The 13,663-nt window shown below is 53.6% G+C and overlaps 1 protein-coding gene across 34 annotated transcripts in view; it reads right to left on the bottom strand.

Moving 5' to 3' along the window:
• The window catches only part of LOC109906928 (microtubule-actin cross-linking factor 1), a 284,319-nt gene that overhangs the window by 39,339 nt on the left and 231,317 nt on the right, over positions 1-13,663 (bottom strand). For all 34 annotated transcript variants that reach the window (XR_004203601.1, XM_031793708.1, XM_031793709.1 and 31 more), the window contains one exon: positions 67-228. Coding sequence is in view for 33 of the 34 variants with exons in the window: in XM_031793708.1 (XP_031649568.1) it covers positions 67-228 (162 nt within the window). In the remaining variant the exon portion in view is untranslated. The remainder of the gene's footprint in view (positions 1-66; positions 229-13,663) is intronic.

Below are 13,663 nucleotides of genomic sequence, written 5' to 3' on the forward strand. Positions count from 1 at the left end.
GAGCACGCGCACACACACACACACACACATCAGCACAGACATACCATTACAGACAGACAGACATACCCTCTTGTTGAGGGAGTTCCATCGGAGGTTGGTGGTCTCTAGGTCATGCTCCAGAGCCTGGGTGTCTGTGTGTTTGGCTGCACTCTGGATCAGGCCCTGGCCCACCGCGTTCACGCGCTGCAGCTTGGGTTGAATACTGTCCACCTGCTCCCTCTCCACCGCCTGAGCCAGAGAGAGAAGAGGGAGAGGGAAGGAGGGAGGCGGGAGAGCGAGGGAGGCGGGAGAGCGAGGGAGAGGGAGAGCGAGGGAGGAAGGAGAGCAAAAGACAGAGATAAAGGGAGGAGGTAGAGAAGAGAGATATGGAGAGAAAGAGAGAAACAAAGAGAAAGAGAGGGAGAAAGAGGGTGAGCGAGGAAAAATAGGGAGGGAGGAGAAAGGGATTATAAGGATTAGAGAGCTAGAAAGTAAAGGTGGCTGGAAAAGAGGGAGTTAAACACACCCTTCACCTGTCTGGCCACATTACTCATCTAGAGCTGGAGACACGGTATGATGACAATGGGTGTCCAGCTCTAAAGAAAACCAGCCCAAAGTCCACTGAGTCAAAGCCTGAAATCAAATACAGGGCTTAAATGCAAAATGGCTGCTTCCCCATAGAGATGACAGGAACTCAAAATTAGCCATGGTGGGTTAAAACCACCATGGCTAATTTTGAGTTCCTTGCAGAGCTGCCGGCCCAGATGACATCTCAAGCAGCTTCCTCAGAGCAGCTGTCTGGAGTGTTTACGGACATATTCAATCTCTCCATATCCCAGTCGGTTGTCCCCACTCGCGTCAAGATTGTCCACCATTGTTCCTGTACCCAAGAAAGCGAAGGTAACTGAACTAAATGACTATCGCCCCGTAACCCTCGCTTCTGTCATCATGAAGTGCTTTGAGAAGCTAGTTAAGGACCATTTCACCTCCACCTTACCCGACATCCTAAACCCACTACAATTCCCATATCGTCCCAACAGATCCACGGGCGACGCAATCGCCATTTCACTGCTCACTGCCCTATCCCACCTGGACAAGAGGAATACCTATGTAAGAATGCCGTTTATCGACAACAGCTCAGCCTTTAACACTATAGTGCCCTCCAATCTCATCACTAAGCTCAGGGGCCTGGGGCTGGACCCCTCCCTGTGCAACTGGGTCCTGGACTTCCTGACGGAACTCTGCCACGCTGATCAACACGGGGGCCCCCACAGGGGTGCGTGCTCATCCCCCTCCTATACTCCCTGTTCACCCATGACACATCTCAAACTCAATCATCAAGTTTGCTGACAACACAACATTGGTAGGCCTGATTACCAACAATGAGACGGCCGACAGGAAGGATGTGAGACACCTGGCGGAGAGGTGCCAGGAAAATAACCTCTCCCTCAACGTCAACAAAAGGAAGGAGCTGATCGTAGACCACAGGAGACAGCAGAGGGAGCACGGCCCCATACACATTGACAGGGACGCAGTGGAGAGGGTCAAAAGCTTAAAGTTCCACTTCCTTCACACAGACAGCATGGTGACGGCAAATCAGCACCTCTTCAACCTCAGGAGGCTGAAGAAATTTGACTTGGCCCCGAAGACCCTCACAAATTTGTACAGATGCACTATTGAGAGCACCCTGTCGGGCTGTTGCGCCATCCTCAACCACGGGGCTCTCCAGAGGGTGGTGCGGTCAGCCCAAAACAGCTCCGGGAGCACCATGCCTGTCCTCCAGGACATCTACAGCACCCAGTGTCACAGGAATGCCAAGAAGGACCTCAAATCAAATCAAATTGGTCACGTACACAGTGAAATGCTCAGCCACCAGAGCCACGGCCATATAGAAGGCGGATACAGTACAGGTGCATCAAAGCTGGGACCGAGAGACTGATAAACAGCTTTTATCTCCAGGTCATCAGACTGTTAGTCCCCACTAGCCGGCCTTCACCCAGGACCCTGACCTGAACCTTAGCCACTGTTACTAGCCGGCTATCACCGGGTACTCTACCCGGCACCTTTGAGACTGCTGCCCTATGTACAGATAGCCATTGAACACTGGTCACTTGAATAATGTTTTAATCCATTTAAGAACAAGACTGTAACACAACAAAATGGGGAAAAAGTCAAAGGGTTTGAGTACATATTTATATTCTGGTCTCTTGACATTTGCTCGTTCTGATATTTCTTATTTTGGGGGGATTATTTGTGGATTGATTTGTTTATTTTATTGCTGCACTAGAAACACAAGCATTTCACCGCACCTGCGATAACATGTGAAAATCTGTGTACGCAACCAATAAACTTTTATTTGACCCCTTTCTCTCCCAAATTTTCGTGATATCCAAATGGGTAGTTACAGTCTTGCCCCATCGCTGCAACTCCCGTATGGACTCGGGAGAGGCGAAGGTTGAGAGCCGTGCGTCCTCCGAAACACAACCCAGCCAACGCCACACTGCTTCTTGACATAATGCCTGCTTAACCCGGGAGCCAGCCGCACCAATGTGTCGGAGGAAACACCGTACACCTGGCGGAGGAAACACCGTACACCGTACACCTGGCGACCATGTCAGTGCACTGCCCCCGGCCCGCCACAGGAGTCGCTAGAGCGCGATGGGACAAGGCCAAACCCTCCCCTAACCCGGAAAACGCTGGGCCAATTGTGTGCCGCCTCATGGGACTCCCGGTCGCGGCCAGATGCGAAACAGCCTGGGATCGAACCAGGATCTGTAGGGACGGAGCTAGCACTGTGATGCTGTGCCTTAGACCGCTGCGCCACTATGGAGGCCACTTTCATTTGATTTGAATTCAATTCAAATGAGAGAGTAGAATACTAAGACAAAGAACTTCTCGTAAGTGCCTCAAACTATTGTTTGCCTTATACTGGCAAAGTAGTACAAAACAGTTGGGTTGTGTTTGTGAATATGAACAATGGGGAGGGTGATTTCTATGGTAAATGAATAAGAAAGTCATTGTTGTTCTACGCCGTATAATTACCTGGAAGCGGTTGTGTGAAGGTCTGTCTCCAATCAAAGTGTTTTTTGGGATTCTGCTCATATGGAGTAAATATTGTGTGAAGTGCTGCTTTTCCACACCAGGAGAAGACGTGTAGGAGTTTGAAAGAGAACAGGGATGATAAAATAGAACAATATGTGTCTTGGATTGTGTGTGTGCGTGTCACAGCTGTGTTGTGGTGATGGGCCTCCTCCCTGCTTCCAACAGGAAGCCTGACTGCCTCGACAACAATGAGCCTCAGCCATGACCCACTCCACCCTATCCTGGACTCTGTCTGTCTGTGTGTAACGTGTCTGTCTGTCTGTGTGTAACGTATCTGTCTGTCTGTCTGTCTGTGTGTAACGTGTCTGTCTGTCTGTCTGTGTGTAACGTATCTGTCTGTCTGTCTGTGTGTAACGTGTCTGTCTGTCTGTGTGTGTGTGTAACGTGTGTCCGTCCGCCTGCCTGTGTAACGTGTGTCCGCCTGCCTGTGTAACGTGTGTCCGTCCGTCTGCCTGTGTAACGTGTGTCCGTCCGTCTGCCTGTGTAAAGTGTGTCCGTCCGCCTGCCTGTGTAACGTGTGTCCGTCCGCCTGCCTGTGTAACGTGTATCCGCCTGCCTGTGTAACGTGTGTCCGTCCGTCTGCCTGTGTAACGTGTGTTCGTCCGCCTGCCTGTGTAACGTGTGTCCGTCTGTCTAACGTGTGTCCGTCTGTCTAACGCGTGTCCGTCTGTCTAACGCGTGTCCGTCTGTCCAACGCGTGTCCGTCTGTCCAACGCGTGTCCGTCTGTCCGTCCGTCCAACGCGTGTCCGTCTGTCCGTCCGTCCAACGCGTGTCCGTCCGTCCAACGCGTGTCCGTCTGTCCAACGCGTGTCCGTCTGTCCGTCCGTCCAACGCGTGTCCGTCTGTCCGTCCGTCCAACGCGTGTCCGTCTGTCCAACGCGTGTCCGTCTGTCCGTCCGTCCAACGCGTGTCCGTCTGTCCGTCCGTCCAACGCGTGTCCGTCTGTCCGTCCGTCCGACGCGTGTCCGTCCGTCCGACGCGTGTCCGTCCGTCCGCCGCGTGTCCGTCCGTCCGACGCGTGTCCGTCCGTCCGACGCGTGTCCGTCCGTCCGACGCGTGTCCGTCCGTCCGACGCGTGTCCGTCCGTCCGACGCGTGTCCGTCCGTCCGACGCGTGTCCGTCCGTCCGACGCGTGTCCGTCCGTCCGACGCGTGTCCGTCCGTCCGACGCGTGTCCGTCCGTCCGACGCGTGTCCGTCCGTCCGTCCGTCCGACGCGTGTCCGTCCGTCCGTCCGTCCGACGCGTGTCCGTCTGTCCGACGCGTGTCCGTCTGTCCGTCCGTCCGACGCGTGTCCGTCTGTCCGTCCGTCCGACGCGTGTCCGTCTGTCCGTCCGTCCGACGCGTGTCCGTCCGTCCGACGCGTGTCCGTCCGTCCGACGCGTGTCCGTCCGTCCGACGCGTGTCCGTCCGTCCGACGCGTGTCCGTCCGTCCGTCCGTCCGACGCGTGTCCGTCCGTCCGTCCGTCCGACGCGTGTCCGTCTGTCCGACGCGTGTCCGTCTGTCCGTCCGTCCGACGCGTGTCCGTCTGTCCGTCCGTCCGACGCGTGTCCGTCTGTCCGTCCGTCCGACGCGTGTCCGTCTGTCCGTCCGTCCGACGCGTGTCCGTCCGTCCGTCCGACGCGTGTCCGTCCGTCCGTCCGACGCGTGTCCGTCCGTCCAACGCGTGTCCGTCCGTCCAACGCGTCTGTCTAACGCGTCCGTCTGTCTAACGCGTCCGTCTGTCTAACGCGTCCGTCTGTCTAACGCGTCCGTCTGTCTAACGCGTCCGTCTGTCTAACGCGTCCGTCTGTCTAACGCGTCCGTCTGTCTAACGCGTCCGTCTGTCTAACGCGTCCGTCTGTCCGTCTGTCTAACGCGTCCGTCTGTCCGTCTGTCTAACGCGTCTGTCTGTCCGTCTGTCTAACGCGTCTGTCTGTCCGTCTGTCTAACGCGTCTGTCTGTCTGTCTGTCTGTCCGTCCGTCTGTCTAACGTGTCTGTCTGTCTGTCCGTCTGTCTAACGTGTCTGTCTGTCTGTCCGTCTGTCTAACGTGTCTGTCTGTCTGTCCGTCTGTCTAACGCGTCTGTCTGTCTGTCCGTCTGTCTGTCTAACGCGTCTGTCTGTCTGTCCGTCTGTCTGTCTAACGCGTCTGTCTGTCTGTCCGTCTGTCTAACGCGTCTGTCTGTCTGTCCGTCTGTCTAACGCGTCTGTCTGTCCGTCTGTCTAACGCGTCTGTCTGTCCGTCTGTCTAACGCGTCTGTCTGTCCGTCTGTCTAACGCGTCTGTCTGTCCGTCTGTCTAACGCGTCTGTCTGTCCGTCTGTCTAACGCGTCTGTCTGTCCGTCTGTCTAACGCGTCTGTCTGTCTGTCCTTCTGTCTAACGTGTCTGTCCGTCCGCCTGCCTGTGTAACGTGTGTCCGTCCGCCTGCCTGTGTAACGTGTATCCGCCTGCCTGTGTAACGTGTGTCCGTCCGTCTGCCTGTGTAACGTAGGTCCGTCCGCCTGCCTGTGTAACGTGTGTTCGTCCGCCTGCCTGTGTAACGTGTGTCCGTCTGTCTAACGCGTGTCCGTCTGTCTAACGCGTGTCCGTCTGTCCAACGCGTGTCCGTCTGTCCAACGCGTGTCCGTCTGTCCAACGCGTGTCCGTCTGTCCAACGCGTGTCCGTCTGTCCGTCCGTCCAACGCGTGTCCGTCCGTCCAACGCGTGTCCGTCCGTCCAACGCGTGTCCGTCTGTCCGTCCGTCCGACGCGTGTCCGTCCGTCCGACGCGTGTCAGTCCGTCCGACGCGTGTCCGTCCGTCCGTCCGACGCGTGTCCGTCCGTCCGACGCGTGTCCGTCCGTCCGACGCGTGTCCGTCCGTCCGACGCGTGTCCGTCCGTCCGACGCGTGTCCGTCCGTCCGTCCGACGCGTGTCCGTCCGTCCGTCCGTCCGACGCGTGTCCGTCCGTCCGTCCGTCCGACGCGTGTCCGTCCGTCCGTCCGTCCGACGCGTGTCCGTCCGTCCGACGCGTGTCCGTCCGTCCGTCCGTCCGACGCGTGTCCGTCCGTCCGTCCGTCCGACGCGTGTCCGTCCGTCCTCCGTCCGACGCGTCCGTCCGTCCGACGCGTCCGTCCGTCCGACGCGTCCGTCCGTCCGACGCGTCCGTCCGTCCGACGCGTCCGTCCGTCCGACGCGTCCGTCCGTCCGACGCGTCCGTCCGTCCGACGCGTCCGTCCGTCCGACGCGTCCGTCCGTCCAACGCGTCCGTCCGTCTAACGCGTCCGTCCGTCTAACGCGTCCGTCCGTCTAACGCGTCCGTCCGTCTAACGCGTCCGTCCGTCTAACGCGTCCGTCCGTCTAACGCGTCCGTCCGTCTAACGCGTCCGTCCGTCTAACGCGTCCGTCCGTCTAACGCGTCCGTCTGTCCGTCTGTCTAACGCGTCCGTCTGTCCGTCTGTCTAACGCGTCCGTCTGTCCGTCTGTCTAACGCGTCTGTCTGTCCGTCTGTCTAACGCGTCTGTCTGTCCGTCTGTCTAACGCGTCTGTCTGTCCGTCTGTCTAACGCGTCTGTCTGTCCGTCTGTCTAACGCGTCTGTCTGTCTGTCTGTCTGTCTGTCCGTCCGTCTGTCTAACGTGTCTGTCTGTCTGTCCGTCTGTCTAACGTGTCTGTCTGTCTGTCCGTCTGTCTAACGTGTCTGTCTGTCTGTCCGTCTGTCTAACGCGTCTGTCTGTCCGTCTGTCTAACGCGTCTGTCTGTCTGTCCGTCTGTCTAACGCGTCTGTCTGTCTGTCCGTCTGTCTAACGCGTCTGTCTGTCCGTCTGTCTAACGCGTCTGTCTGTCCGTCTGTCTAACGCGTCTGTCTGTCCGTCTGTCTAACGTGTCTGTCTGTCTGTCCTTCTGTCTAACGTGTCTGTCCGTCCGCCTGCCTGTGTAACGTGTGTCCGTCCGCCTGCCTGTGTAACGTGTATCCGCCTGCCTGTGTAACGTGTGTCCGTCCGTCTGCCTGTGTAACGTAGGTCCGTCCGCCTGCCTGTGTAACGTGTGTTCGTCCGCCTGCCTGTGTAACGTGTGTCCGTCTGTCTAACGTGTGTCCGTCTGTCTAACGCGTGTCCGTCTGTCCAACGCGTGTCCGTCTGTCCAACACGTGTCCGTCTGTCCAACGCGTGTCCGTCTGTCCAACGCGTGTCCGTCTGTCCAACGCGTGTCCGTCTGTCCGTCCGTCCGACGCGTGTCCGTCTGTCCGTCCGTCCGACGCGTGTCCGTCTGTCCGTCCGTCCGACGCGTGTCCGTCCGTCCGTCCGTCCGACGCGTGTCCGTCCGTCCGACGCGTGTCCGTCCGTCCGACGCGTGTCCGTCCGTCCGACGCGTGTCCGTCCGTCCGACGCGTGTCCGTCCGTCCGACGCGTGTCCGTCCGTCCGACGCGTGTCCGTCCGTCCGACGCGTGTCCGTCCGTCCGTCCGTCCGACGCGTGTCCGTCCGTCCGACGCGTGTCCGTCCGTCCGTCCGTCCGACGCGTGTCCGTCCGTCCGTCCGTCCGACGCGTGTCCGTCCGTCCGTCCGACGCGTGTCCGTCCGTCCGTCCGTCCGACGCGTGTCCGTCCGTCCGTCCGTCCGACGCGTGTCCGTCCGTCCGTCCGTCCGACGCGTGTCCGTCCGTCCGTCCGTCCGACGCGTGTCCGTCCGTCCGTCCGTCCGACGCGTCCGTCCGTCCAACGCGCCCGTCCGTCCAACGCGTCTGTCTAACGCGTCCGTCTGTCTAACGCGTCCGTCTGTCTAACGCGTCCGTCTGTCTAACGCGTCCGTCTGTCTAACGCGTCCGTCTGTCTAACGCGTCCGTCTGTCTAACGCGTCCGTCTGTCTAACGCGTCCGTCTGTCTAACGCGTCCGTCTGTCTAACGCGTCCGTCTGTCTAACGCGTCCGTCTGTCTAACGCGTCCGTCTGTCTAACGCGTCCGTCTGTCTAACGCGTCCGTCTGTCTAACGCGTCCGTCTGTCTAACGCGTCCGTCTGTCTAACGCGTCCGTCTGTCTAACGCGTCCGTCTGTCTAACGCGTCCGTCTGTCTAACGCGTCCGTCTGTCTAACGCGTCCGTCTGTCTAACGCGTCCGTCTGTCTAACGCGTCCGTCTGTCTAACGCGTCCGTCTGTCTAACGCGTCCGTCTGTCTAACGCGTCCGTCTGTCCGTCTGTCTAACGCGTCCGTCTGTCCGTCTGTCTAACGCGTCTGTCTGTCCGTCTGTCTAACGCGTCTGTCTGTCCGTCTGTCTAACGCGTCTGTCTGTCTGTCTGTCTGTCCGTCCGTCTGTCTAACGTGTCTGTCTGTCTGTCCGTCTGTCTAACGCGTCTGTCTGTCTGTCCGTCTGTCTAACGCGTCCGTCTGTCTAACGCGTCCGTCTGTCTAACGCGTCCGTCTGTCTAACGCGTCCGTCTGTCTAACGCGTCCGTCTGTCTAACGCGTCCGTCTGTCTAACGCGTCCGTCTGTCCGTCTGTCTAACGCGTCTGTCTGTCCGTCTGTCTAACGCGTCTGTCTGTCCGTCTGTCTAACGCGTCTGTCTGTCCGTCTGTCTAACGCGTCTGTCTGTCTGTCTGTCTGTCCGTCCGTCTGTCTAACGTGTCTGTCTGTCTGTCCGTCTGTCTAACGCGTCTGTCTGTCTGTCCGTCTGTCTAACGCGTCTGTCTGTCCGTCTGTCTAACGCGTCTGTCTGTCCGTCTGTCTAACGCGTCTGTCTGTCCGTCTGTCTAACGCGTCTGTCTGTCCGTCTGTCTAACGTGTCTGTCTGTCTGTCCTTCTGTCTAACGCGTCTGTCTGTCCGTCTGTCTAACGTGTCTGTCTGTCTAACGTGTCTGTCTGTCTGTCTAACGTGTCTGTCTGTCTAACGTGTCTGTCTGTCTAACGTGTCTGTCTGTCTGTCTGTCAGTCTAACGTGTCTGTCTGTCTGTCTGTCTAACGTGTCTGTCTGTCTGTCTGTCTAACGTGTCTGTCTGTCTGTCTGTCTAACGTGTCTGTCCGTCTGTCTAACGCGTCTGTCTGTCCGTCTGTCTAACGCGTCTGTCTGTCCGTCTGTCTAACGCGTCTGTCTGTCCGTCTGTCTAACGCGTCTGTCTGTCCTTCTGTCTAACGTGTCTGTCTATCTGTCCGTCTGTCTAACGTGTCTGTCTGTCTGTCCGTCTGTCTAACGTGTCTGTCTGTCTGTCCGTCTGTCTGTCTAACGTGTCTGTCTGTCTGTCCGTCTGTCTGTCTAACGTGTCTGTCTGTCTGTCCGTCTGTCTAACGTGTCTGTCTGTCTGTCCGTCTGTCTAACGTGTCTGTCTGTCTGTCTAACGTGTCTGTCTGTCTGTCTGTCTGTCTAACGTGTCTGTCTGTCTGTCCGTCTGTCTAACGTGTCTGTCTGTCTGTCCGTCTGTCTAACGTGTCTGTCTGTCTGTCCGTCTGTCTAACGTGTCTGTCTGTCTGTCCTTCTGTCTGTCTAACGTGTCTGTCTGTCTGTCCGTCTGTCTGTCTAACGTGTCTGTCTGTCTGTCTGTCTAACGTGTCTGTCTGTCTGTCCGTCTGTCTAACGTGTCTGTCTGTCTGTCCGTCTGTCTAACGTGTCTGTCTGTCTGTCTGTCTAACGTGTCTGTCTGTCTGTCTGTCTAACGTGTCTGTCTGTCTAAACGTGTCTGTCTGTCTAACGTGTCTGTCTGTCTAACGTGTCTGTCTGTCTAACGTGCTGTCTGTCTGTGCTAACGTGTCTGTCTGTCTGTCTGTCTGTCTAACGTGTCTGTCTGTCTGTCTGTCTGTCTGTCTAACGTGTCTGTCTAACGTGTCTGTCTGTCTGTCTAACGTGTCTGTCTGTCTGTCTGTCTAACGTGTCTGTCTGTCTGTCTGTCTAACGTGTCTGTCTGTCTGTCTGTCTAACGTGTCTGTCTGTCTGTCTGTCTAACGTGTCTGTCTGTCTGTCTGTCTAACGTGTCTGTCTGTCTGTCTGTCTAACGTGTCTGTCTGTCTGTCTGTCTAACGTGTCTGTCTGTCTGTCTGTCTAACGTGTCTGTCTGTCTGTCTGTCTAACGTGTCTGTCTGTCTGTCTGGTCTAACGTGTCTGTCTGTCTGTCTGTCTAACGGGTCTGTCTGTCTGTCTGTCTAACGTGTCTGTCTGTCTGTCTGTCTAACGTGTCTGTCTGTCTGTCTGTCTAACGTGTCTGTCTGTCTGTCTGTCTAACGTGTCTGTCTGTCTGTCTGTCTAACGTGTCTGTCTGTCTGTCTGTCTAACGTGTCTGTCTGTCTAACGTGTCTGTCTGTCTGTCTAACGTGTCTGTCTGTCTGTCTAACGTGTCTGTCTGTCTGTCTGTCTAACGTGTCTGTCTGTCTGTCTGTCTGTCTAACGTGTCTGTCTGTCTGTCTAACGTGTCTGTCTGTCTGTCTGTCTGTCTAACGTGTCTGTCTGTCTGTCTGACGTGTCTGTCTGTCTGTCTGACGTGTCTGTCTGTCTGTCTGTCTAACGTGTCTGTCTGTGCAGTGTGTTTTTGCATTTATTTCTCGCTCTCTCAACCAGAGCTATGGAAAATATCTGGGATGTTTCTCATTCCTCCCCAACTCTCTGAACTATGGCAGTGGCTCAACGATTCACACACACGGTAGCACTCCACTTATCTCCACCACTCTCTCTTCCCCCACCTTCACATTTCCCTCACTCATATCCCCTCACTTTCCCCAACATCCCTCCTTTCACTCTCTTGGCTATACCACCACCCGATACTGGCTCTTCTCACTTCAGCCCCAGGTCAGTTTAGACGGAGAAATAATTTCTTCTAAAAATGAGTCTGGCTCAAGCCAGTTCCACAAGTTGACCTCTTGGCTCAAAAGTAGAAAACAGTACAAATCTCTTTCTACTAATTGTGTGACATCTCACGGTCTCGATCCGTCCTTCATCCTCTCTCCACATACACCGAAAACCACAAGGACCTTGGCGTGTATAACTACCATTTTAAACAGTGTGTGCCTGAGGGTGTGTGTGTTTACTTGGGTACGTGTTTCTGTGTGTGTGTGTGTGCATGGCGCTAACCAGCTATTACAGTACAGGAGACAGGCCACAGCAGTCCTCACGGCTGGTGTCCAGAGCATCACTCAGGAACAATCACCACCGTAATTATGACGAATGGGCATCCGCCGGCTAATATAAACAATACCATCAATTCACCTACAGACCGGAACGAACGTCACTGCCAATCTCGCATGCACACACACTTAAAGACCTTAATAGCGTGCTTAAATTGTGGTGCGAACTGTAGCACAAACCAAATTAATGCCATACATAACCGTACTGTATTTAGCCAGCGTGTCCAAACGCTACCGAGAAAGTCGTAGCAGGAATATTGACTTACATAAATAAGAGTGGGACACGTGTGACCATCCAAATCAATGAGAACAAGGCTAGCAGCACTTTCCTATTTGACAACGACTACCATAGCCTCCCTCTCCCTCTCTCCCCATCCTTATCCCCTAGTTTCCTTTCCAGCAGAACTCGGAGGAGAGAGGGAGGGAGGACGTATTTTCGCCTGGACCTTGATATTAGAATATTGCAGTAGGTTACGATGGTCAGACTGGGCAGTGCTGAATCAATCAATCATCAAAGTGGTAGAGAAAGATCCCTTTTTGATGATAGATTGCATTTGAAAAGGAAACAAGCTCATTGAACTCGGGACATTGTGGCCAAGACCTCTCTCTCCCTCTTTCTCCTCCCTTTCCATCTGTCTCCTTTTCCCCACCCTCTCTCTCCCTCCCTTTTTCTTCTTTTGCAGGTGCTTCCTGGATGTCTGCTTGTCTTTCAATGGCATCATTATCATATCAAATATGCCCGTTACCGGATCTGAGCCCACCTGCACTCTTTGTACTCTGTGTTTCAGCATCTCGCCTGTCTGTCGGTCCATCTTTCTTCCCCGTCAGACTCTGCTGTTTTTCTGTTAATCTTCCAATGTAACCATCTGTTCTGACATTGAAGGGAGGACTGTTTCTGTGTTATGTATATCTTCTATTTCTTTCCAGTAAGTGTATGTCTGTCTGTCCTGTCTTCCTAGCCTTTCAGTATCCGAAGCCTCCATCCAGCTGACCGTCTTTGTCTCCGAGTGCAAGGATACACAGCCATGCCTTGAAACGATGCCTCCCATTAAAACAAGGCCCTTCTGATTATCTGGCTCTGCCAAGTTTGCCCTCCTTATCATTTTACCAGGGCCTTTGAGTAATACCAGGTGTTCAGCCATATAGCGCTTTGTTCCCTCACAGAGTGCTCTCTCTTGCACCAAAATGGCCGCCATTTCCATTCCGAACCATGTATCGCCAACCTTGCCGCTAAAACAATCTACGGTCTCTTGTTTATTTTGGTTTCCTATCCAAAGTGGACTTTGGCATTGAAGAGGGAGCGACTGGCCACAGCCAAGTGTTCAGCGGCTCAGACCCTGGCACGCCCTCATCTTCTATTTATACCCCCCCGACAACTTTGTCCAGTGTTTGTGTTTTACTGGCAACAGAAACTCCCTGCATAGACCCCTACTGTTTACTTCTCGCTTTCTTATCTCTAAAAAAGTGCTGTCGGACTGTGGAGAGGAGAACGAAAGAGAGGGAGAGAGCGAGGGTAAGCGGAGAGCAAAAAAGGGTAGAGAAAAAGAGGGTAAGGGTGAGGAGAGAGAAGGAGAGGAAGGGTAGAGAGCGAGAGAAAGAGAGCGAGAGAGAAGAGACGGGGTGAAAGAGTAGAGGGCCTGGGAGGCATCAGGGATTTTTAATGGTTGGGAGATTGCGACCCTGCCAACAGACAGTGATTTTATTTTCCCCTCAGAAACCCCCTTGTACTACAGTAGACTAACTCTAATCCTCTCCAGTCAAATCCAGGCTGACAGGACAAGGGCATCTGATTGCATTTAGGGGGGGGGGGGGGCAGAGAGACCGTGACTATGCATAAACCACACAGACAAAATGAGATGAGGATGACAGGGCCGGCCAGCCAGGACCAGGCCAACAGTGTGTGTAGCTGATAGAGCCAGTGATTGAATAATAAGACCCAGGAGTCCATCAGAAGTATATCAGGCAGGCAGGGACAAGCACATCCTAGACAGACGGAGACAATGTGAGGCAGAGCAGGCCCCACTTTAGGCACGATAGCCTGTCAAACACACTGACCCAGGAAGACATACACACATACGGCGCATTTGGAAAGTATTCAGACCCCCTCACTCATACACAATAATTTAATCCTTTTTCTAAAATGGATTAAATTATTGTATATATATATATAGATATATAGATATATAGATATATAGATATAGATATATATATATATATAGATATATATAGATATATATATAGATATATATATATAGATATATATATATATATATAGATATAGATATATAGATATAGATATAGATATAGATATAGATATAGATATATAGATATAGATATATATCTATATATCTATATATCTATATATCTATAGATATATAGATATAGATATATATCTATATATCTATATATCTATATATCTATATATATATATATATATATATATACATATATATATATATATATCTATATATCTATATATATATATATATATATACATATATATATATATATATCTATATATCT

Source organism: Oncorhynchus kisutch, linkage group LG17 (assembly GCF_002021735.2).
Source record: "Oncorhynchus kisutch isolate 150728-3 linkage group LG17, Okis_V2, whole genome shotgun sequence".
Taxonomy (NCBI): domain Eukaryota; kingdom Metazoa; phylum Chordata; class Actinopteri; order Salmoniformes; family Salmonidae; genus Oncorhynchus; species Oncorhynchus kisutch.